This window comes from Meleagris gallopavo, chromosome 11, assembly GCF_000146605.3.
Source record: "Meleagris gallopavo isolate NT-WF06-2002-E0010 breed Aviagen turkey brand Nicholas breeding stock chromosome 11, Turkey_5.1, whole genome shotgun sequence".
Taxonomy (NCBI): Eukaryota; Metazoa; Chordata; class Aves; order Galliformes; family Phasianidae; genus Meleagris; species Meleagris gallopavo.
This window is the reverse complement of record NC_015021.2, coordinates 15,494,893-15,519,583: the sequence shown is the minus strand read 5'-3', so window position 1 is coordinate 15,519,583 and position 24,691 is coordinate 15,494,893. Positions and strand designations below refer to the sequence as shown.

Below are 24,691 nucleotides of genomic sequence, written 5' to 3'. Positions count from 1 at the left end.
ATCTGGCCATGTCTGCTGCACTGGATACTCTGAGTCACCAAAGCTGCATGACTAACAGTGAGCCATGTGCCATGTTATCCCTTTCACATCACTTTCCAGCATTTTTAAAGTGAGTAGGAGAAGACAGCTCTGTAGAGAACTCAGATTTCCCTCAGTCTCTGACCCACTGACCATCTAGGGAATCAAGACATTACTATTCTGAACTCTAAAGTGAAGTAGAAGAGATTCAATCACTGGGCTACATCACATTAGTATAAACAAAAACATTTGTGGTTTATTATAACACAACCCCAGCATTGAAAAACATTTGTGGTTTATCTTAACACAACACCAGCACTGAATAATAGGAAAAGATAAACAAAAGGGGATAGTATGAGGTATCAAACATTGCACTCTCAAAATGAAGTCATCCAAACTTCATCCTAAAGGTTCATCCTAGCTTGAATGCTGAGTCATTCCTCAGGGACTAAGAAGGGCTTTCAACATAGTGCAGAAAATGGGAGAAAGAAGTAACAGCAATGAAACTGCTTAGCTTATTCTTTCTCACTGAGATGGAGTGATGATACAAATACCTTCACGAGTGCCGAACCTGTTCACTCCAGGGAGTTGTCCTTTCAGGGGATCTCTTGGATAGAGGCACCATATGGAAGGCGAGAAAAGAAATTAAATAAAAGATGAGGCAAGAGATGGAAAAAGACCTTTGTATTTAATAAGCTGCCAGGAATTGTAATTGATGTCAGAGCACTTTAATTTCTACTGAGACCATCTGAGCTTCCCTGTGACACAGAAATGGGATCAGGGGCTCCTCTCTCACTCCTTTTGGCTGCATTTGCTTTTTAATCTTGAGACTAAACAGTGCAAGATGGTCACAACTGCCTAGCCTCCTGGCAATTGGTAACTTCTGTCAGCACCAGCTGCTTTCATTGTGCCTGACCTGAGACCTCACACAGGAGAAAACCTCTTACGCTTGCTTTTCCCCTGGGATGTCTCCCATGCCATCTCCTTCCAGACAGCTCTGATGCTGCAATATGTCATTTTTCCTCTGCTTGTGACCTAAACTAGATAATTCTTCTTTATTAGTATTACTACTATTTTAATTACAGGAAATCACCACACAGAATTTGCTAAGACTTGGTCTGAAAGCAGATAGTTTCTGTTTTCTGCTATTAGACTTGCCACAGACAGCTAATGCTGTCCAAAACACTGCCCTGAGACAGATGTGGGTTTAGGGAAGCCATGAGAAGGGCTCACCTCAACAGCAGACATACAGTTTCGTTTAATAACTTGCTTGAGCCCCAGCCACTTTGGAGGCACCAACAGCCAAATTATAGAACTCAGGAGAGCTTTCTCAGGATACCACAAGCCAAGAGCCTGCCATGCATAGCTGTGGAAAGGGTGATGGGCATCACTGTTATTAACAGCAAAATCCAGATTCAGCCATCTGGCTTTCCTTCAAATATTTATTTACATCAAACATTTCTCAGTGCATTCACTCCAAGAAGTAAATACATATAAGTCACTGCTGAGGTAGGCTGGAAAAAAAAGAGCAGAAGCAGACTGCTGTAACATTAGATTTAACATCATTAATACGGAGGCATTTGAAATAGACAGTGACCTGTAGACTGACAAACTGGATCACACCTCAGTTCCACCCAGCTTCCTACCGAACTGTCTCCAACAGTTGCCATCAAAAAATGTATACGAAGGTGTGAAAATCCTGCAGCAAGCAGATGGTGGATCGTTGCTACTCATGTTCCCTTTTCTCCCCAACATCCTGATCTCTTGTTGGTTTGAGAATAAAAGCTCAGGCTTAAACAGCCAGTTTTGGTGAGAATATTGCTGTGGTTTAACCCAGCAGGTGGCTGAGCACCACACAGCCATTCACTCCTCCCCTGCTTCCCAGTGGGATGGGGGAAGAGAATCGATAAAAACAAAGACAAACTTGTGGGTTGAGATGAAACTATTTACTAAGATAGAGAAAAGGAAAAGGATAATAATATAATATTAATATGTATAACAAGTGATGCGCAAGCAATTGCTCACCAACCCACAGCTGGTGCCCAGCTAGGCCCCGAGCAGCAGAAGAGAGTGAGAAAAACTCCCACCACTTCAGAACTCCTTTCACTTGGTGGCTTATGGTACAGAATATCCCTTTGGCCAGTTAAAGTCAGCTGTCCTAACTCTGTTCCCTCTCAGCTCCTTAGGCCTTCACTGCAAATGGCCTTGGCTCTGTACAATACTGTTGGGCAGGTAACTGTAAACATTGGTGTATTACCAACATCATTTTTCTCCTAGAACCAAAACAAAGCATCATACCAGACACTCTGAAGAAAACAATTCTTCCTAGCTGAAACCAAGGCAGATATCAATAAATGAGAAAATAGCTAGGCCTGTAAGCAGCCTTTCAGTTCTGTGGGTCTCTGGTCCATGGCTCTGCTTTCTGCATGCCGTGGTAAGAGAAGTAGTGGTAACAAGTCTGGATTACAGGATTTTTCTAACATCCTCTTGAATTTTGTACTAATGTAGGAGACAGAATGCAGAAAACGATACACTTCCGAGCTGTTCTGTTCTGAAGAGGAGGAAGTCTTAGTGCAGACTTATGGGGAGATCTTTAATCAATTCTTTCTCCATAGACATGAGGCAAAGCTATCACATCACATCACAAAGCTATTTTGGCTTGAGACAAAGACTACCAAACCAGTGTTCTGGATCTCCAACTTATAACAACTTATCATAGTCTCCATTTCTGATTGTGCCCTGACAAATGAGGTTTGAAAATGATTTTTAAATGAATACTGTAATATTCTACATTTTTGAGAGTGCACCAGACAAATCGGCACATTTTTCACAGGTTTCAGTGAATTGATTTCCACTTTCAGGCACAAGCTCTGCACTATTAACAAATCTCTTCTGCACAGTTCCTTACTAAACAGTTCCCAGTGAAACAGCTGCAGAGAATCAGTCATACAAAATGAGACAAAACCAATAACCACAATCTGGGAACAAAAATGTAAACATGTAGCTTTTTTTTTTAAGCAGGAAAACTAACAAAGATAATTTGATACCAGTTTTCACTTCCCTCTTTTCGCTTTCATTTTTTACCAACTAAATATTTTATGGCCTTCTTCACTTCAACATATTATGAAGTGGTCAAAATCTACCAACAGTTCAAAAGCTTCCTTGGGACATAGACAGAAAGGTACAGATAATATGATAACCAAAGGTCATTTTTTAAATAGAAGTAGGTTAATGGGAAAAGGAACTACAGATTATTGTTTTCATTAGCATGAAATCCAAAGCAAATTTAGCAAATACATTTCTGTAAGTTTTCTATTGTACTGCTTCACTGTTATGCAGGGAGATGCATATCCCCAGCCTCTCTCTTATGTTTGGGTAAAGAAACCCAGTGTGCTGTGGTCAGTAGAGGAGACCAGTACCTGTGCTCACCAGAGCATTACAAGTAGGGCAGAGCTGCAGAACCAGTGGTTCAGAAATAGTCATTTAAACGCATGAATGCTCTGAGACAAAGGGAAGAATTTTCTGTCTTGGGCAGAGGAATTTCCATGGCCTTGATTTAAACCTTTGACCAGGAGAAACTGAAGGCCTGCTTGATATGGTATCTTGAAAGGTAATTTCTTAAGAAATCTCTTTTGAATGCCCTTCCGATACACAGACACAGATCAGAAACAATGCAGTGGTCTATTCAGCTGTGACATATTAGATTATTTGTGGCTTTGTAACATAAAACAGATTCTGTGACTTGTGATGCTAAGCCATCAGCCTTGGACAAGTGCCAGCTCGGGTTATTCCATTCTGCTGACCTAAATTCCTCCCATGCAGTCAAGTGGATGCAGTGTCATCCTTCTCTTCCTGTTCCAAATTGTAGCAGAGCTTCCCTGCACATACAGAGAGATTTTACATTGCTCCCCAGAGCTGGTGGTAATGCCAAAATTGGTAGGAATTGATCTATTGTGGATAAAAGTTCTAAGTTACTGTACAAGTCCTGAGATGTCCATCTTAAAACCAGTTTTGCCACTGACTTCTCTTTTAGTCTCTAGCAAATTGCTTACATTCATTTTTCTGTTCATAAAATGGGAGACTGGGGAAATGAGATCATGTAAAACCAGATGAAAGCTAACATGAATGTATGTTCTTTTTACTGTAATGTAATTTGCGCGATGTACTGCTTTCTGCAAGCTCACATCAGTGCCCCTCTTCCAGAGATGCTGACAAACAGCTTATCTGGAGGCATGTGCAGCTGTGAGGAGCTCTCACAATTTATTTGGAAGTTACAAATCGCCTCTAAGAAAATGCTGCCCATGTTGCACTGCAATATTCTCTGCTGGTAACAGTGAGGAACTCTGTTGTTTCATTTTCACACAGCTGATGACTGTTCTGTTGGCTCCATCATTTTATAAAAGCATTTTAAGAATAAAAATCTGTGGAAAATGGGGCACTGACTGGAAGCATTTGTGTCGTAACTGTGCCCAGAACATTGCCCACATGCTCCAAAGGCAGCATCAGACTTATGGGAACCAGCTGCCAAGTGTGGATGAGTAGTCAGTGCCTATATATTCTGATGGGCTTCACAAGTAGGAAAAGTGGTACAATTCCTACGTGCAAACACTCCTGCTGTCACCACCAAGTACTTCACTCAGCAAAGCTTCTTCCCTCCCCATTACAGGAGAGCTGCCACCTACCTGAATGACAGGTTTTTCAAAAGCGATTAGCATTTCCCCAACACCTCCCACTAATCAAATTTCATAGAAGTAGGTTAAACTAAAAAAAAAGAATCCTGACGCAGTTTTGATAACAGGATTGGGTGACATTTTGTGCTACATCTTGGATAACAAGCAGAAAGCCTGCTAGCATTCACAAATCACTCCTGACCTAGACACACGTGCTGGCCTCATTACCTTACCCGCACCAGGGCAATCTGAAGTAATCCCAGACAGGCTGAGGGAGCTCAGGGCTATAAAAGAGATTTTGTTTGGTCCTCCGTTGTTTGAAACTGTAAAGATGTGCTGCAGGGTGCATGGCACCAGAAAAGTGTGAAGTTAGTATAGCTACTGTAGATAGATAGCTTTAAAGTAGGTAACTATAATGCTTTGATTTAAAATTCGGTTAAGCAGGTATCTGTATGTATGGAGTCTCTAGCAGGAGAAGAGGCTCTTTAACAAGCACGTGGACTACCTAGCACAACATGAGCCAACTAAGGAGGGATCAAAACTTCTGCTCGGGACATAAAAGTTGAGCTCCAGCAATTAGCTTGTGACAATCTTACTGACACATTAAAAATAAACTGGTGTGTCAAAAAATGATCCCACAAAGTTTGTATTTAGTATATCTAGTCTTTCATTTTTAATGGTCTCACAAAGATCTTGTTTGTTTGTTTTCTAAATTTTGTGAATAAGTTTTCTCCTTCCTGCCGCCAGGTGAGCTGAGAGCTGTGCTCTCATGCAAGTGTTGGCTACATTCTAGAGAGATTGAATGCCATCAGTCCAAGAGATAATAAGATAGTACATGATAGACCCTGTAAAAATAGGAAACACTATAAAATATTCACAGAAAGGCATGCCCCTGGTTTGCTAAGGATGAGACTCCTCACTTTTCTGAGCTTTAAAAATTCCTACTGAACTTCCAAGAGACTCCAGCTGCTGCTGTTACAATGTGTGATTTATAAACGTGATACATCATCAGTGTGCTTGGAAGATTTTTTTTTCAGTCAATAGCAGTTTTTCCATCACTACTTGCTTCCATTTTTGTACAACTTTTTTTCTTTTTACATGATTTGATTAGGAATGAGCACTGTCTACAAAAAGGCAGGCAGGATTCCACAAGCAGGGTCCTCGCAGATTTCTAGGGTCTGAATGGCTAAGAAGATTGCGAGGTTTATCCTTCTGTGTTTGAAGATGGGAAAGTAGGTTCTTGTCTCAGTGTGAAATGAAAAATTAATTTAAAAAATGTTGAAGATCTGTGGTCTTTGTTCTCCTCCTTAGGAGTGATCTGCTTGTTGACCACTAGAAAATCAGATGATATTCTCTAGCCTCAGACACATGACCCAGAAACATCTTCATTTGTCAAGGAACAACTCACAATTTAATTAAGATGTTTCTAATAGCCAGAACGATTTCCTGCATTGCTGAATATTAAAATAATACTATGTTATCTCTAGCAAATCCCTTCTGACATGAAGGAGAGTCCTCAACATTGATGATGGGATCTGCATTGAGTCTAACAGGAAAAACAGAAGATTTATAAATCTCTGGTTCCACTGAAATACTTTTATCTAAAAAATAAAAAAATAAAACAAATTACATGTGCCTCCCCTGAATCCCAAGTCTTCATAATAAAAACATGAATCCATGTGACTTTGTGTCTATTTGAATTTGTACAATTGCAAAGCAATTCAGGCTGACACCTCTGGGTCAAAGAGACTGACACTGAGTTTTCCTGAAAATCACATTGTAATCTCTCCCAGAATCCCAGAATCACAGAATGGCCAGGGTTGGAAGAGACCTCAAGGATCATGAATCCCCAACCCCCCTTGCCACATGCAGGGCCACCAACTTCCACATTTAATACTAAACCAATACTCCCATACCAAGCACCTGCACAGGTTGTCAAGACCACTAAGACTGATTCCTGTTGTAGAGACTGGAAAAATGGGACCTGGTCTTAAGCATTTTATTCAGTATAAATCTGCTCTTGTGCTATTTCTTCGAGCAAGCTACCATTTGCTTTCTTAAACTCAGTTCAGCTGCTACAGGTAACGTCAAACTCAGGATGAATTTTGGTCTAAAATCTGAACTGTATATTCTCTAAAAGCTGCATTTTAGTCACACTCATACATTTCATATAAAGATTATGTGAAGTTAAAGACAAAGACTCTTAGGAACCTGTATAACAGATTTGGTATTCACAGCACACAATCCATTACAAAAACTGACAGCTATAAAATGTGCTCCCATGCAATTCAATTAAAAATGTTGTCTTTACATGATGCAGTGCAGCCATAATCTGATTTAACTCAATTGTGTATAACAAAGAAAGGTTCCAAAAGCTTTCATCAGTTGACATTTTAATCTCCAGCATTTTCTACTGTCTTACTAGCTTCAGGTTATGTGGTTCCTTGTAGTTTGACCACCATTGCTAAGTAGCCAGCTTAGAGGCATAAGGACACCAGTATTGGGCCTTACTTGTGTTTGCTAGCATTTGAAGGTTATCAAACAGTAAAATTAAGCCCAGCAGGAGGAAATGCTTTTGAAACCCTGTCCTAACACCTTCCTTGAAATAGCAATAGCAATAAAAAGGTTCTCTGACAGTACACAGAAAGAAAATGGTTTGCTATTCCAACATCACAAGCAAATGCTAAGCACGTTAGCACTGCCATTGCTTTAGCATCCTTTCACTTTTTTCTGTAACACCTCCCTGCAAGGACTGTGCTTGGGAATTTTACACAAATCAGCTTACTGATAGAACTGTCTGCTCTTACTATCTGTACATTTCAGAAAGCTGCACTCTTGAATACAAAACAAAGCCATCAGCAAAATATAATTGCCCAAATCTATGGGTTTTGCAGTCTGTTCCTATTTCACTCACAGGTGTGATATTGTCACACAAAGGCTTCCTGCCTGTGCAGAGCATCAGCACCTCCTAAGGGAAAAGAGCCCCCAGATCTACACAAATGTAGTGAGTAGAAAGATAAAGATGCTTACCCACATGGGTGATAACTGTAGTCAGTCGCTGGGTGAGCTCCTGATGAGACATCTCTTCTTCTTTTAACCAAAAAAGCATTTCACACAGGGAACTGCACAGCATCCAAAAAAAGATGCGCCCAGTGTGGGAGGCTGCACACTCACTGCCTCGCTTGCACACAAAGCAGGGACCACTCCCACAGCATGGCCCTTCTAGCTCTCACATCTTCTGCCAGCTGCTCACCTCTTCCAATTCACTGCCCTCCATTCACGTACCTAGAAAAGCTCCTTCCAAAAGGAGATTTTAACCCTCTTAACAACAAGAAGAGAATGGAGGTAGGGGAAATAAAGCAGGAAAAAGAAACAGGCAAGCTGATTGCTTATGGCTTTTTTTCTCCGTTCTCCCGCGGATGAGGCAAATGATAAAAAGACAAACCAGTAGGCAGATACCTTCCTCCAGGGAGACTTTTGGATGGTGATGCTGTGAGTCAGGGAAAAATCCTGGAGGTAGGAATGGCATCAGGAGGAGTGGAGCTGGCAGCAGAGCTGTAACAGCAGCAGCTGCTCTTCCGCGCTCTCCTCACCAGCGTGCCTGGCGGCTGAGAACCACTCACTCTCAGCCTCTGGTGCTGCCTCTCAGCCCCTCCGGGGGCGAAAGCCGTTCACTGGGCTCTTTAGGGGCGTGGTGGTCAGAGGCTTCGCTGCCTTGCTGTGTGGACGAGATCCCCCGGGATCTCGATGTGACTGAGCCCGAAGGACCTTCTCCGGCTGTGACGGGAAGGGCAAACGAATTACCCCTGGGTGTCAGGCAAGTCACCTGTTGACATGGCCACGGATCTTTGCCGTGCCCCAGCACAGGCATGAGTGGACATCAGTGGAACAAAACACGTCTGCAGGGAGCAGTTGCCTCTGTGTGACAGGGACACAGCTGAGCCTTGTGCTGATGCACAGCTGGCATAGGACAACAGGCTGCTGAGCTCCTGAAAACCTTTGTTGACCCTCCTGGCTACAGTGCAAAGCTACAAAGAGGGAAAGTAAGGCATGCAAGAAAGCGAGAAAGACCAGGACACCAAAGACACCAGAGACTTGCACAACTCCATTTCTTTGCATTTCTTCCTTTGAAGCCTACCTGAAGCTCCACACAAGATATTTCTGGGAACAGGAATAATTATACACATAAAATGAAGAAATAGAACAGAGAAGCATGCAGCTGCCCACACAATCTGCTCTATTCATGGAGAATAGATTCAGCTCTAATTTCAGATTTCCCCATCCATCAATAGGATTTTGCTTTCGTCCACCTCTCTACATATGCCAAAGAACATGACATCATTTATGTACAAAATTGGAGCTGTAAAATATCGCTGTGGACACATCAGACCTTCCAGCACAATTGCTGAGTCAGTCCTGGTGTTGCAGAAAGTTTTATCTACCTCTGTGATGGGAAAATTCAATAAGCAGGTGGCTTACCTAAAAGGCAGCCCGAGTATTTTTACTGTCATGCTTGTTTTGGGTTGATTGACCAACTGTGCTGAAAGGTATATTCCGTATCTCTATTGAGTTAGTTTAACAGTAAATCTGCTTGAAAACAAGTGCAGAGGAGGATGACTTGAGTTAGCCACCCATTTGCCAACATTTTGATATTAAAGCAAGAGCCACTTGTTCTGAGATCCTCTTTCTAGCAAAGCCCATCTGAGGAGTAAAGTTCATACTGTAAAGATGTTGACTAACATTAAAAAGATTTCATCAACAAAGAAAGAGATGCTATCATCAGCAAATAGCATTAGGGAAGCAGACTGCCACCCATCCACGAACTCTGGAGGAGTATGAAAGACGTGGGATGCTTTCACAGGATTATAGATTGCAGGTAGGAACACAGTACTAGAGAAGTCATGTTTCCAGACTCTTGACCTACTTCTACTGTGTCTTTTCTGCAGGCAGAGACACATTGTATAACCCCATTCATAAATGAATTAAACTCCACTGAAACATGGTGTAGATGGTTTGCTCTCACTACTCCTACAGGAAGATTGTTTGAGAACATCAAGTATAGCTAGGAACCTTTGTTTCATTTCTAGCTAAATTTATTCTCAGCTATTTTAAGACCATATGCTCCTATACCAACACTGTTACTCATTATCAGTACTGCAGACACTTTTTTCTCTTATTATTTGTTCTTCTATATTTGTTTGTTTTCCAGTTGTCTGCTATGCTTTCAATAATTTTTGAACCTGCTGGTCAATTTCAATCTAATTCAGGACACAGAAACAAGTTCTTGCAGGTTCACTGAAAATGAGCTGGGCATACAGAGCCCAAAAGGAGAAAAGGACTGAATAATTCAGTTTTGTGGCTATCTTACAGACTGGCTAGTAACATGTACGTACTAGTCATCACATAGCAGCCGACAATCAGCCACTGCTCCTTCCCCAGCTTATGCTGTGTGGTGGGTTATGTATGATTTAACCAGAGTTGAGGGTGCTATGGTATTACATGAATCATAATGAACAAAAGGGGGAAACAAAAGGGGGAGAAGGGGGAGTTATTTAGTGGGAAGGCCTGGGCTGCAAGACACAGCCACAGGGTAGCACACTCCACTGGATTTACAGATCACAGAATGATTTCTTTACACTGGCAAGATCAGTGATACCTGCAAAAATGATACCTGCATTAAAGAAGGTGCTGTTCATAGTGTGCCATTCCTAAATGGCAGATCCAGAGGGACTCAACCAATACAGAAATGCTGCAAAAACACTGGTAATCCACAGTTTGGGGCTCAAGTTGAGTGAGGGAGAAACAGAAGCCCAGAATATAGGAATCTCAGAGAGGGAGAAATGAAAGCTCTGTGTCTGTCACTCAAGGAATGGTTCAAAGATACAGAAGCAACTCAGTCCACCACTGTATTGGTAACCATTTCCAGAGCTCAGTGTACTTGTGAAATTGGGCCAGTACTTCCACTACTGAAAATACAGCCTTCCACTCTGTAGCATAAAGTCCTTGCTGATATGTATGAGCTGAAGGTACAGAAGATGACAATTTACATTTCAGGCACCAGACAGCCTCACAAGAAAGCAGCACTGTAGCTGTACAAACAACAGTTCCACTAAAATGATGGCCAATAGGAAAGAGCTTGATTTCTTCACAGAGCGACAGCCTGAGAAATCAATAGCCATTTATTAGATCCTGAATTGAACAGCTGAGGAAAAAAGCAGTGTAAGCAATTTTAATAAACAGAAAATGACACATTGCAAACAGAAAGTATTTACAAGATCCTATGGCCTCAACAGATGGAAGGGGAAATTCTCACTGCAAAAAATCTAATCTTCCCTTTCCTTCCTAATCTTAAATAATTGTACACCCCTTTCACGTGTCACTAAAGACCATGTAGCCCCCTGAGACTGAAGGGCTGTTAAAAATGAGATCTTAACCACCTTAGCTCTACTTTCCAAGCCACACACAGGTTCACCCATCTTTCAGCCAAATCCCCTTCCAGAACCACATCACTAATTTCTGATGTTCAGAGCACCCTTGAGGACTTGCTCATACCAGAAATAAAGGTAAGCAGATAGAATAACAGAAAAGCTTAGGATTGCTTTCCCAACTTTTATTTTTGCAAGCAAGCTACTCTTGTATAATGACATTTTCTCCTTTAACTTTGGTCTATCTGATCCCCGTATCAAAGGCCAGGGTTCTATTACTGGCTGGGAAGAACTGGAACACTGTTGGCACAATCAGGTAAGATAATTATGCTGTTACCACTTCTAACTGCTTATGGCAATGCTTCAGATGTGCAGTATAATTCTAATAGCAGAAGAAACTGATAAATGAGTCAGATACTTCTTTGATGCATACCTACAAAGAAGGCACACTTTGTTTCTTTTCTGTAACAAATCATGCAGTAAAGGACAGCATCACCCACATTTTCTTACTTTTGTTCTTTTTGGAACACTTCAGTGTTCTTGCTTAGCTTCTAAGATGGTCACACTGCTTGTGCTTCACTGACTTTTCTTGGCTTTTCACTCTTTTCAGTCAGCTCCTACGACCAATCTGCAGTTCTCTGCTAAAACTTGTATGCACACTTGTTCTCCCACAGAGTTCACCCAGTAATGACTGGGTCTCTGCCCTCATGCTTAGCCTCTTGATGATACTCCTGCAAAGCCTGACCTGCTTAGTATCAGATGCCATTTCATATTCAATGCTCTATTTCTTCATAAATTTATCTATTTTTTGAATCTATCTATAATTTTTGTAAGAACAAGATTTGCAATTTAAAAATGTATTACATGTATTACTGGAGAAAAGAAAGCTGTGGCGTGACTTCACTGCAGCCTTTCAATATCTAAAGGGAGCCTACAAACAGGAGGGGAATCAAATCTTTGAAAGGGTTGATAACTGCAGGACAAGGGGAAACGGTTTTAAGTTGAGGGAGAGAAGATTTAGGTTGGGTGTCAGGGGGAAATTCTTTACATAGAGACTGGTGAGGTGCTGGGACAGGCTCCCCAGAGAGGTTGTGGATGCGCCATCCCTAGAAATGTTCGAGGCCAGCTTGGATGGGGCCCTGGGCAGCCTGGTTTAATATTAAATGGGGAGGTTGATGGGCCTGCATGTGGCAGGGGGGTTGGAGATTCATGATCCTTGAGGTCCCTTCAACCCTGGCCATTCTGTGATTCTGTGATTCTGTGTTAAAAAAAAAACACAAACCAAAACCTCTTTGGGTTTTAAGTCCAAAGACTTATACTCAATTTCAGCCCTCTGGTTCCTGCATCTTGAGAAGAAATTAATAATTTCCTATTCACAGACTCAAACTTAGCCATGACTTTCTGCATTGTGATCATATCCCTCTGTCACTCGTTTCTGAACTGATCCAAATGTTGTCCTGGTTACTGTATCTTTATAAAAAAAAAAAAAATCAAAAAGCCAATTGAAATCTCTTGTTATTGCCATCCTGCTTTGAACTTGTTTGTTTATGCAAGCCAGTCTGCCTGCTCTGTACTGCTTATATAATTTTGTCAGAAGTCTTTGAATGTTGAAAGTCATCAGATAAATGCTGTTAAAACTTTAAGAAAATCAATATATTTTTAATTATTTATACTGCCTTGGTTTCTTTAAACACTTTCTAACATCTTTCCTTGTTCAAAACAAAACCTGAATTTTGGACAAAGCTGTTGGACAGTGATCCTGATTTTTAGGATCAGATTAATTGCTGAATTCTGTCTTATCATGTAGTTCATTTCAAGGAACCAGTTATCTACTTCCAGTGTCATAAAAAAAACCAACACTGAGTGAATGTACACCTGCAAATGCCAGCAAAAGAAGGAAAGGGAACAGGCTTCCCATTTAGAACAGTCCAAGGCGCCAAAAAACTGCCCTGCAACCCAAATGCACATTCTTCACCACTCCACCCACCCCACCACAAGTTCCTACTCCTACCTTCTGTTTGCTGACATAGTAGTGTAATGTAATGGATCATCGCACTGAGCTGATGGATCTGCTTCAGCTGGAGGTGAAATGAGATGAAGTATTTGGAAGATAGCAGTGTTCAAGTGTGGTTGGATAACCTGGTTAGGATAAGAACAGAGAAGGTTGCTCGTGAACATTATTAGTAATGAGACATCTGCCACTTGGGCATTACAGTTTTTAAATATTAACATACTGCTAACACACTGGGTGTTTTAGGCCTTCATAAATTAAAATAGTCTTAAGCAATTTTATTTATGAAGTAAATATGTTATAAATATATTTAAAAAGGAAAAGTGTCAAAGCTACCACACATAAACCTCCCCCAAACTCATAACTGATCAGTTCTCCCTTTGGATTTCTGATTAAAAAAGTTAAGTCAAATTCCTCAAATATGTTTCTGTCACAACCCAAGAGGAAAAAAACACAAATATTTGTAATGTTTTTCAATAACTTCTGGGACTTTTACGGACACACAGCCAATTATGTTAACGTGCTTTGGAGAACAAATTCATCATGCTCCAAATGATCAGGATTTGAAGATAAACTAGGTCTTCTGTGCATTAGACGGTAGACAGTTACCATGGACCACACTGAGAGACACTAATAGAAAAGCTGTCTTTGCCATGGAAAAGCCTGGATACAAGCATATGAGACAACACTGTAAACATAAGTTTGGTCTGTTGGTCCTTAAGATGGTAAATGAATGCAGAACAGAGCAAGGATAATATTCAGTCTTTGTATTTATTCACTGGAGGGAGAGAAAAACTGTGAGAGGCAGAGAGAGAAAGAAACTGGAGCTTGAGTTCACTTATTTCTTTCTGGAATGTATTACTTTTGCTAAGGTAATGAAATGAAATGTTCTGTTCTTCATGTTAATATATTTAATCCAGCAGACAGGAGGTTCCTTTGATGAGCTGAACATGAGGCTCAGACAGAGGTGATAAAATGCTCAAATGCCAGGAATATTTGAAGTGGCCCTTTAAGGAGAGGACAGAAGGGAGACCACAAAATAGAAGGAAGCTTCAAAATATAACAAAGCCTTATGCAGTTTCAGGATGAATATTCATCAGTTATATCTGCTTATGCATCCTTACCATTTCCAAGTCACCATTACTTGGAAGAATCAAATGTAATCACAGCAAGAAAAAAGTAGCATTGCATTTTCATCAGGAACAGGGCAACTTCAGAAATTATGTGTATGGGCATCTCTTGCTGCCTAGGCATTTTCATGTTTCAATAATAGAACACCAGATGAAAGGAAACAGCTTATTTAAAATTGCCCAAACACAGATTACAGGCTTGTCTTGCCAACAGAATGATGTATTTCCAGCTCAGTTCTTTCCTGCACCTCCTTTCCCAAAGACTGCTCATCTGTTGCCATAGAAACCCTTTCCAGCTCGCTCTTCCCTTTAGCACAGGTTCAGTTCCGGACGATCTCCTCTGCAGCTGCCTGGGCTGCTCTGGCCTTGCATTTGCTCGGGGGCAGCCAAAGGTTGGACTAGATGATCTTGCAGGTCATTTCGAACCTTGCGATTCTGGATTCTATGTAATTCTATGAAAGGGAAAGCAGAACAGCTGCAAGTACACAACGAGCAGCTGCAGGCAGCAGATTTACTTTACTTTTTATGCAGGAAACTGCCACACAGTGGGAGGATACGATGTGGCTACCTGGTGCATGAAAACATGGGCGGGCACCGCGACTGCTGGGTCTGCTAGGATGCTTTGTAGTCCTTTAAAGGGGCCCCTCCCATCAACCACATCCTTCATTTTAAATCCTTTTTCTAATTATTCTTTTGCTTTGATGGGAAGTAATGGAAAATGCAGAAGATTCTCATTTGGTTAATCGTAACTTTGGCACATATAAACCCGCTTTGTACACCTGGGGGAGCTGCTCTCATAGCAGCGAGGGATGGCACAGGTCCGTGGCCCTACAGCGCGATGCCAGCCGGGGCAGGGCGGGCACTGGAGCTTTCGGGGTTCCTCTTCAGAACTCCCCCCTCAGGGCGCAGCTCAGCCGGCCCAGCTCCCGCATCCTGACAGGAAAGGCCCCTCCACCGCTTGCTTTCGGCGCTGCACGGTTTTTCTTTTCTTTTTTTTTTAAATCTTCTTTGTTGTTGTTGTTGTTGGAGAAACAGCATTTGGTAAGTGGTCCCTGGTACCGCCCCGAGGGGAGGTGCCAATATGGCGCTCCTTTCCCTCACCTCACGATCCTCAGACAGCGGCGCATGAGCAGCACTGCCGGCGGGCCCGCCCACTCCGCCGAGTGTGGTGCTGTGATTGGCTCTTAGCAGGCGGAAGTGGCTCCGCTTCGCCTTGAGTGGCGGCGGCTTGGCGGGAAGTTGCTGTGGGTCGCGCGCGGCGTTGGGATCGTGCGCGTCGTGATGCGCTGAGCTTAACGGCCGCGCTGAACTGAGGGGACGGCGAGGAGCCATGCAGGCCTTCCTCAAAGGCCCGTCCTCCATCAGCACCAAGCCTCCAGCCGCCAAGGAGAGGAGCGCGGCGGGGAGCAGCGGGGAAGGCAAGAGGCTCAAACCCATCCCCTGGGTGGAGAAATAGTAAGGGCCTGTCGGGCTGGTGCTGTGGGGCGGGACACAGCTGTAGGTGTCCCCGCTGGGAGACAGTTGTGTTCCAGAAATGAGCGCGGGGTGGTGTTTATATTCAGCACAGACGGCTGAACGTAAGCTGAGCTGTTGGGTCACCGCGGGGAGGCGGACCGGAGGCGTCTGGCTGAGTTTCCCTATTGGGATTCTAGCCTCGGCTGCAGGATTTACTGTAGCTCTTTGGTATCGATGTCAGCTGGAGGGGAAATGTTGTCTTTCTCAATTCCCGTTCCCGCTGAAGCTGTTGGGTAATAAACCGCATTTGATGTCTTTCTCTTTAGTCGCCCCAAAAATGTGGATGAAGTTGCCTTCCAGGATGAAGTTGTTGCTGTGCTGAAAAAGTCTTTGGAAGGCGCTGATGTGAGTGTTGCTGTAACATCTGCCTGAGCACAGAACGTGTAGGCAGTGGTGGGGAGAGCTTCCCTTTTCCAGTTTGGCTATGGCCGTTTCTCCAGGCTAACGAAGTGACTTCCAATGGCACGTGGTGAGCAGTGCAGTGTCTCTGCTGTTTCCAGCTCTCAGAGCACTGTGAAGCTCTCAGCTCTGTGACACATTGGAATTTTTCTGGGAAATCTGAACTAGTAAACATCCTGTTAATAATTTCAGTGCTGGAGAAGCTTTTGTGTTCTAGATGTTATTCAGCTGATGCTTGTGGCGTTTATGACAAAGAGTGGAGGGGAAACTTTTCATAGAACAACTTTAGATTGCCAATTATTGCTAATCAGTTTGAGTGATTTACTATGAAAAAGCTAAACATGTTTCTTGTAGGTTTTTTTTTTCCACTCCTCCCCCCCAAGTGTGGAAAACCCGTTCCTTACATACATGTTGACACTTATTTAGCTCCATATTTCATCTAGAAGGGGCATTCTTGAGCTCCAAAAATGTCTCTGTGGACAGCCAATGCTAGCTGAACTGGTTGGTAAGGATGTTCCAAAAAGAGCAGCTGTGATGTGGAAATCTGTTCACTGAGAGCTATAAAAAAAAGCCATGTCAGGCTTTTCAGGGAGTTATGGAGGAAGCCTTTCACTTATTATGTACTCTGATGTGCAATGTGTATCCATAGTCTTTGGTGTTTGGAACTCTTACATTGAAACGATTTATTCTTGTTTTGATTAGCTTGAGATTTTTATATGTGAAAATATTCATTTAATCAGAGCATGCAAAAGCTGAAGTATTTTATATTTGAGTATGGGGGTTTACGTGGAGCTGGAATGACAGAACTGGGAAAGACTCATGTAACTTATTTAGTCCATGTCTCCAGATTCAGTTTATTTTAAGAACACAGTTATGACCTTACTGTGTAACGTTGTATCCTTAGAAACCGAGATCTCAACAGCAATGCTGCTGCATTTTAGCATTTGTATAGTTCTAGAAATTAGTAAGGCACTGTTAATGGCTGAAGAGAACTGAGTTCTGTCATTTATTCTATCTGGACACATCAATCTTGCAGTGTCACTTAGGTGATGGATTGTCAAGTTCTATTTTGAGCAGCAGCTATTTAAAACTCTTTGCTTCTGGATCAGCCACGAATCTCAGATCATGAGTCTCGTGCACTTGTGCTGACTTTTTGCCTCCTGTGTTGAAAAAAGGCAAATTATAATTCCTTTTATGGTACTTACAGGCTTTGTATTTTACTATGGCTACCCAAGCTCAGCAAGCCATTTGAGAACAAAATTGTGAGTTGTTCAAATATTTGATGCTTTCAAAATTTAGATGTTCTTTCAAGAATTAACAAAAACTCATTCTGTCAAAAAGGCAAAAGTGTAATTTAAACTCTGAGTGGCTGACTCTTCTTTCAGGAGTTCTTACTGAATTTGGAGATCTGATGGAATCAAAGAAACAGCTGTGACAATGTGCTAAGCTTGTGTCATGTGCTTTATTTAAACCTTACTGTTGCAAATGGAAAGTTGGTCTTCTGTTGAATTGCTTTTAAGTATTTGTGGGCCTTGGTTTTGGAGTTGCTAAGTAGGGCAGGATTTCTAAAACCACACAGTATATCTCAGTCTAAAATAGCAGGCATCTCTCTTGTTATAAACTGGAAAGATCAGAGTCCAGGTGGTTTTGAGCTGGAGACATTGATTTCTGCCTGTCAGGACTGTGTTTGTTGTTGCTTTTTTCAGAGAAACTGACATATGTTATGGTATTCTTTAATTTTCAATTACTAAGTTATATTTTACTGATAGAGAACCTAGAAAATTAAGAGTAGGACTGTAATTTTGGTTTACATCCTCACTTGCGGTGAAGCTTGTAGGCAGGTACTTGAGGCTTCTCCTCCTTGTGGTAATTCCCTCGAACAGGCAGCGCCTGCAGGTATCCTGCCTTCCCAGCAGGGCTGGAGCAGTGGTTAACCAGCTCAGGTTACAATCTGTTAAAATTAATGCCACAGAGTTGCATGAAGGATGAGGCTGTGCTGGTTGACAAAGCAGTGTAAATACTGGTGATAACCTCAGTGAGAAATGAGCATAAAAGGGGTTGAGCCCAAAGCAGCAGTTGCAGCATGGATTTAACAAACTCAGAAACACTGATTCCTGTTAAAGCTTTTAAGCTGCTAATACTTGTTTTGAGAATTAGTGTGAATTAACACAGAGCCATGAAATTGTGCATCTTGAAAACACAACTCCACAAAATGTCTGCTTGTGCAGTGTGCTGACTAACATGGCTGGTGGTGAATTTAGGAAGCATTTTCTCTCCATGGAGATTTCTAAAACTATATATGGAGACAATAATGCTGTGGGGTTTAATTAAACTTGAAAAAGTTTGTGTTTGTATTGAGTACTGTTTACTTTTCATTAGCCAGGGAACCAAGCAACAAATGATTGGCAGAAAGAGCAGGGAACCCATGTGTTTTTTACAACAAAATAATGAAATTCTGCCATCCGTACTTTTCCAGCACATACACAGTTATGTTTGTTCTGTCCTACCTTAGTTTTTAAAATGAAATGCTTGTTGCATAAGAGGTCTGTCTGTTTCATTTTCTGACTGTGGATCATACATCCCTGCATTTCACTCTGCTCTTTAGACGTCTTTGGTTTTGCTGCTCTGATTCTGTCTGCATTGCTTGCTATATTCAGCATAAAATTCTTTAACTTCAGTTGAATCTTTAGAAATAGAACATGAGCCAAAAATAAGTCAGACAGAGAGGTTTATATTATTGCTGTTCTAAGAATGTGGAACTGGAACATCTACTGTCAAAAGCAGTTGTTTTAAAACACAACCTGATAATTTATTTGAAGGACTACTTGCAGAGATTTATATCTCCAGTGCTGCTTGATTTCATCCAAAATTAAATCATGGCTAACTTATAGAAATTTGGTTTTTGCCGGCTTTGTTCTCTCATTGTTGATGTTGCTCTGATACATCTGTGGGGGTCAGTGGATACTTGCTCTCCTGTTTTCCTGGGCAACTCTTAGAAATAAATAAAGGAATTTCTCGTAAAATAAATTCTCCATTCCTTTAATAACATTTTTCCAGTTAGAATTCATCACTGTGTGTGGTTTCCCAGGTAGTGTGTTGGTAGCCTTGTGTTAGTTTTACTAATTGTTCATGTGTATGGAAGTGTGCATCCTAAGAGCTCTGTGTTACAGTGGTGAGGAATACAGGAACACTCCTGTGACAGACAAACGAGGTCAGCTTTTATTTTATTTCCAGCTTGTGAATTCCAGCCATCCAGCAGACATTTAGTGATAATTAAGTTTTGCGTTGTGCTCCTTGATATTATCCTACAAATATTATTGTGGTCTTCCCTGTGCTTCTTTCATCTTCCCATGTCAGTGTGCTTCTTTAGTGCATTCCCATTTCTCATACTGATGTCATTAGTGAAAATATTTGAAAGATCTGTTAACTTAATCTCTGAGAAATGACACAGGTTTCTTCCTTTGAAACATCTTTGGATTGTTTGGATATTTGCCAATGCTATGCATTCCAGACAGTTTTTGCAAGCATCTGAGTGATGTTGCCACCAAATAGCTTTTCTGTGCAGTCTTAAAAAGAGCAACTGTTTATCTTCCTTCAGAGCACTGCATGCAAAGACCTGAAAGTGAGAGTCTTTGTATTGTTTTATAGGAGAAGTAGGTAGTTTCTTTCAGATTCTCAGCAGGTTTTCCTGTTTTGTTTGTTTGCTTGTTTCTGTTGTGTTTTGTTTTTGTTTTTAAATATGCCTTACTGTTCCAGCTTCCCAATCTGCTGTTCTATGGCCCGCCTGGAACTGGAAAGACCTCCACTATTTTAGCAGCTGCCCGAGAACTCTTTGGGTAAGCTAGAATTGTGTTGCGTTGGTATAAGCAACGATCACATGTCTTCTAATTGTGTGTCTCTGGTTGTTGCCTCTTCTTATGTCACTTTTGGAAACTTTCTCATATATTCTTACTTAGGAATGGCTTCATGTTTACTTCAGCTCTAACATCAGCTGTCTTTCTTAACCCTGTTAACTCATGGTTACCATCATGGACCAGCAATACTTACTTGAGTTTAACAGCCATGGTAACCCTGTGTACATCTAACCATGTGTTCATTGGCAGAAAAGAGTATGAAAAGAAGTGGTTTGCATGTGCTGTGCTGAACTTCGTAGAAGAACTCCAATTTTGAGAATTTATTCAGAAAGCTGTTAGCTAAACACATCTTCCTTCACAAAATGTCTGTATATTTCTGCTGTGTGCCACTGAGCTGTGGCAGGAAGTAATACTGGGGCTCAGACTAACATTTAGCATGTTATAGCTCTTGTGAACTCTGTGTACTTTCACTAAGAGAATTATAACATGTTTTGAGTAGCATTTTCAGCCTGATCAATAAGCAAAAAATGCATAAGAATGCTTGTTGGTATGATCAAACCTAATGCTGATTATGGTTTCTCTTTCCCCTCTGTCTTCAGTGTTTGAGAGGATAAGTTCTAGACAACTCTACATTATGTGATTGTCTGAACTCCCAGAACTCAAAATCCACTGTATTCAGTTTTTTTTATTTTAAATCAGAGGTGCAGCTGTATGGTAGTGCTGCTAAATTCCATCTGTATTATATTTTCTAAATGTTCTGGTAGTATTGCAGTGCAGACCACCCCCAGTGAGCAGATCTGGAGATTTAACTGTTTCTTCCACACTGCTCACAGCATCTAAGTAGGACACACAGTACAGTGCTCTGTGCTTATCGACTCAGCTTCCTATTGCTTTTTCCTGGGTAACTGTTGTAATTTTATGCTTCATTGTTTTTGGCAGACTGGGAGTCAATTTTAAGAATACCTAATTGAAATTCATACAAGACAAGAAGGATTTCATCTTTATTGTGCTTTACCAAAGTGGGTTATAAAGTAATGCTAGCAGAAACAATATCTGGTTCAAAAGGGCTGGAAGGATTTTTGGTATACTTTGTCACATACTGTTACAAGCAATAACAGCTAACATGTTCCAATAAAAATGTTACAGGCCTGAACTATTCCGACAAAGAGTCCTGGAGTTAAATGCTTCTGATGAACGTGGGATACAAGTGATCCGTGAAAAAGTGAAGGCTTTTGCTCAGCTCACAGCATCTGGAAGCCGAGCAGAGTAAGTGCTGAACCTGAGCTGGCTCTGTATGATGGACTTTCTTGCTTAGGACAAATTTCATGATTGTTTTTATTCAGGTGAGTTTCATAATTCTCACCCTGCTCTGAAATGAGCGCTGCAGTCAAGCTCGCAATGCATGCGGTACTTTGGCTAAGCTTTGACTTGATGTAACTTCACATAAAATATGACTTACTGATATTTTAACTTGGCTGTGTGTCTCCTGGATAACAGATTTCTTATCTTTCAGTGGTGAAGTTTGTCCTCCTTTTAAGATTGTGATCCTGGATGAAGCAGACTCTATGACCTCAGCAGCCCAGGCAGCCTTAAGACGCACAATGGAAAAAGAATCTAAAACAACACGTTTTTGCCTTATTTGTAACTACATCAGCAGGTATGGAAGAAATTTGTTGCTTATTTGAACTTGTTACTCTTCTTCCTATTCTAGTATTTATATATATAGTACTAGTATTCTAGTACTACTTTTTTTGCTTTGCTTAGGTTTCAGCTTATATTATTTTATAGTGCTATGATTTGTTTCTGTTGTTCGCCTCCATAGCTTCATCCGCATGAATGTGACCATGTAATCATCTGGCAAGTGTTTTTCTTTTTCAGAATAATCGAACCTTTAACATCTCGGTGCTCCAAATTCCGTTTCAAACCTTTGTCAGACAAAATCCAGCAACAGAGACTATTGGATGTTTCTGAGAAGGAAAATGTGAAAATCACTAGTGAGGTGATTACTGAGTAATTTTATTGTTTAATCCAGAGCATAACTGCATTGCAGCACAAGGACCTGAGCCAGCATAGCTTTCCAGACTTCTCAATTGTACTAAATATCACATAGAAAATAATCTGGATGTTATTCTCCTCAGACAGATGGGGATGGAATTTTCAAGGTCGTCATAAAATCAAACAAATGTCTACCAGAGTAGATTGAGGGGAAAAACTGTTGGGCTTTTTGCTCTATACTGAGTAAACTTAACTCAAACCCACACTTAATTCTGAAATTGCCAGCTTGTGTTTGCACTGCTTACAACTGTATAATTTGTGATGTACCCAGTGCTTACGCTTTCTGGATTACACTTGCAGCTACTCAAGATTTGTTAATCACAATGAAATTTTAAGGCTGGCAAACACGAGTAGTGACAAAATAAATGTTCTGCTAGGTTAAATTTGTTCATTTGTGTTGTTCAAATCTGATACTTCAGTTCTATCTCAACCTCTTTGTATGTGCTGAAGTGCTAGGTGTAATTCACTCTACTGTGTATCACTTTGCCCCTTCTGAATATGTTGCTGCACAAAAGCTATGCGAGTAATACAAGTTGCCACAGTTAAAATACAAATACAAGTGTGGGTAAAGCAGTCGATCATAGCATTATTGTGCACTGCTGTCCTGAGTCTCATTTCAGTTATGAGACAAGTAACTTGGGAAAGGCTTGGTGATGGTGACATATTTGTGGCATAAAATCCTGGTTGTGAGATCTTCTCTCTGCATTAGATCTGTAGTAGCATTTATATTAGCAGATAGGCCTGGTCTCATATTAAATGGGGAGGTTGGTGGCCCTGCGTGTGGCGGGGGGGGTTGGAGATTCATGATCCTTGAGGTCCCTTCCAGTCCTGGCCATTCTGTGGTAGGTTGCACTGTAACTTGTGTATTGAGGCTGTCTGTGGCCATCTGCTTCAGGCATTGCCTGATGTTCTAAAGTCAATTTGTTGAGGAAGTCTACTGTATCTTAATTAACAGTGAAAATATAACTTGCCATTTTCTCACGTGATCTTTCAGGCAGTATCTTATCTTGTTAAAGTGTCAGAGGGGGACTTAAGAAAAGCAATTACTTACCTTCAAAGTGCCACTCGCTTGATGGGTGGGAAGGAGATCACAGAGAAGACTGTCACTGAAATTGCTGGGGTAAGCTTTGTTTTACAGCTTCTCTTGTAGTAAGTCTGATATTGTTGTGTACAAAGTATGCTTGCTATCTCTGCCTTTGGTCAAAGTTTCATTAAAACAATGGTTTTATGTATATTAGCTTTGTTAGTAGGGTTCTGATGCAGAGTCCCTCAGGATTTAAAGGACTTCCTAGTTCTTCACACTTATTACAATGCAAGTTAATACCAACTTCTGTATGTGAAGAGAAAATGTAAAACATACTTAATTTGTACTTGAGTTGAAGTATTCTCACTGTGAATACAAAATATATTGCCTTTTGTAGGACAGTAGACTAGAATGTCTTTTTAGTGCATATATATATATATATGTCTGAGTATGTAGGTTATCACTGGATGGCTTAGAAATACCACGGAGGAATGTCTTTCAGTAGCAACTCTTGCTTTCAACTTGATGTCCAGAGCAGGAGTGTCTCTCAGAGCATCTGTGCAGATTGGCTTTTTACTGAAACAGCAGTGATTTCATCCAGAGTGATATAGATAATATTGACAGGGAGAGCAGAATTCTGGGAGAAAATGAGTTTTAAAAAGCTGATGTAAATTCTATGGCAACAAAACACTCCTAAAGCAAGAAATGTAAGATTAGGACTTGAAAACTGAAAAAGTAAATTGGCTTTAATGATGGACACCATTCCTTTGAAGGTGTCACTGTAATGACTGTGAAGGCTGAGAGGATTGGGATGGAAACAGGCAATGGCTACTGTGTGCATTTCATAGAACAGTTGTGGCTTTTCTTTTAAATTTTCAGTGAACTGTTCAGTTCACACACAGCATCTAGTTGTATGAAAAGAGCTGGAGTTCACTTACAGGTGAATGTAAGTCATCATTTCTAAGAAGCCTTTTTAGCCTTCTAAGAGTTATTAGGCTTCTTAGAAAGAAGACGTAATAATGGGAAGGAGAAGCATAAAATTCCATTTGACAACTTATTGAATAGTACTTAGTTAAGCAAAAGGAACACAACTCTACATCTCCATAAAGGCTTTCAAGTTTTTGGTCATGCAGGCCTTTCACAAGGTGGGGTAATCTTAGGACAGAAGACAAATAAAGAAGCTTTGAAAGCAGACATTCAGCTGACAGGAATGATGATGTGTAGAGGGGAGAATGTCATCAGTGCTCCCTGCTCTGAGATAAGTAATGGCATCTGTCAACTCTTCTCTTCCAATTTGTTGGCTGATCTTGTTCAATGGGCTTTTTTTTTTTTTTTGAAATATTGTTCCTATTGCATCACTGGAGAGAACACTTAATTTGCTGTGTTCCTTTGGCGCAGTACGGTACAGAAAGCATTGCCTGTTAAACAAGGTCTTCTATTTTGTGTCCCAAATAAATTATTGTGTTTTGATTTGAAAAATGGCTTTGACAATTCACTATCATTATATAGTTCTTACCTTAATATCCCCAGTGTAGAACAAATAGTAAAGCTGAGCTCTCGGTTGTTTTTTTAAAAAAAAAAAAATTATCT

General features: G+C 41.0%; 2 protein-coding genes across 3 annotated transcripts in view; one reads left to right on the top strand and one right to left on the bottom strand.

The window, feature by feature from the left end:
- Positions 1–8,309, bottom strand: part of MCF2L2 (MCF.2 cell line derived transforming sequence-like 2) — a 148,340-nt gene extending 140,031 nt beyond the window's left edge. For both annotated transcript variants that reach the window (XM_031555171.1, XM_031555176.1), the window contains exon 1: positions 7,719–8,309. In XM_031555171.1, coding sequence (XP_031411031.1) covers positions 7,719–7,821 — 103 coding nt within the window. In that variant the 5' untranslated portion in view covers positions 7,822–8,309. The remainder of the gene's footprint in view (positions 1–7,718) is intronic.
- A 7,162-nt stretch (positions 8,310–15,471) lies between these two features.
- RFC4 (replication factor C subunit 4) overlaps positions 15,472–24,691 on the top strand; it is an 11,608-nt gene continuing 2,388 nt past the window's right edge. The window contains exons 1-7 of the mRNA XM_031555177.1: positions 15,472–15,709; positions 16,036–16,114; positions 19,925–20,004; positions 21,169–21,288; positions 21,536–21,679; positions 21,901–22,021; positions 23,072–23,197. Coding sequence (XP_031411037.1) covers positions 15,585–15,709; positions 16,036–16,114; positions 19,925–20,004; positions 21,169–21,288; positions 21,536–21,679; positions 21,901–22,021; positions 23,072–23,197 — 795 coding nt within the window. The 5' untranslated portion in view covers positions 15,472–15,584. The remainder of the gene's footprint in view (positions 15,710–16,035; positions 16,115–19,924; positions 20,005–21,168; positions 21,289–21,535; positions 21,680–21,900; positions 22,022–23,071; positions 23,198–24,691) is intronic.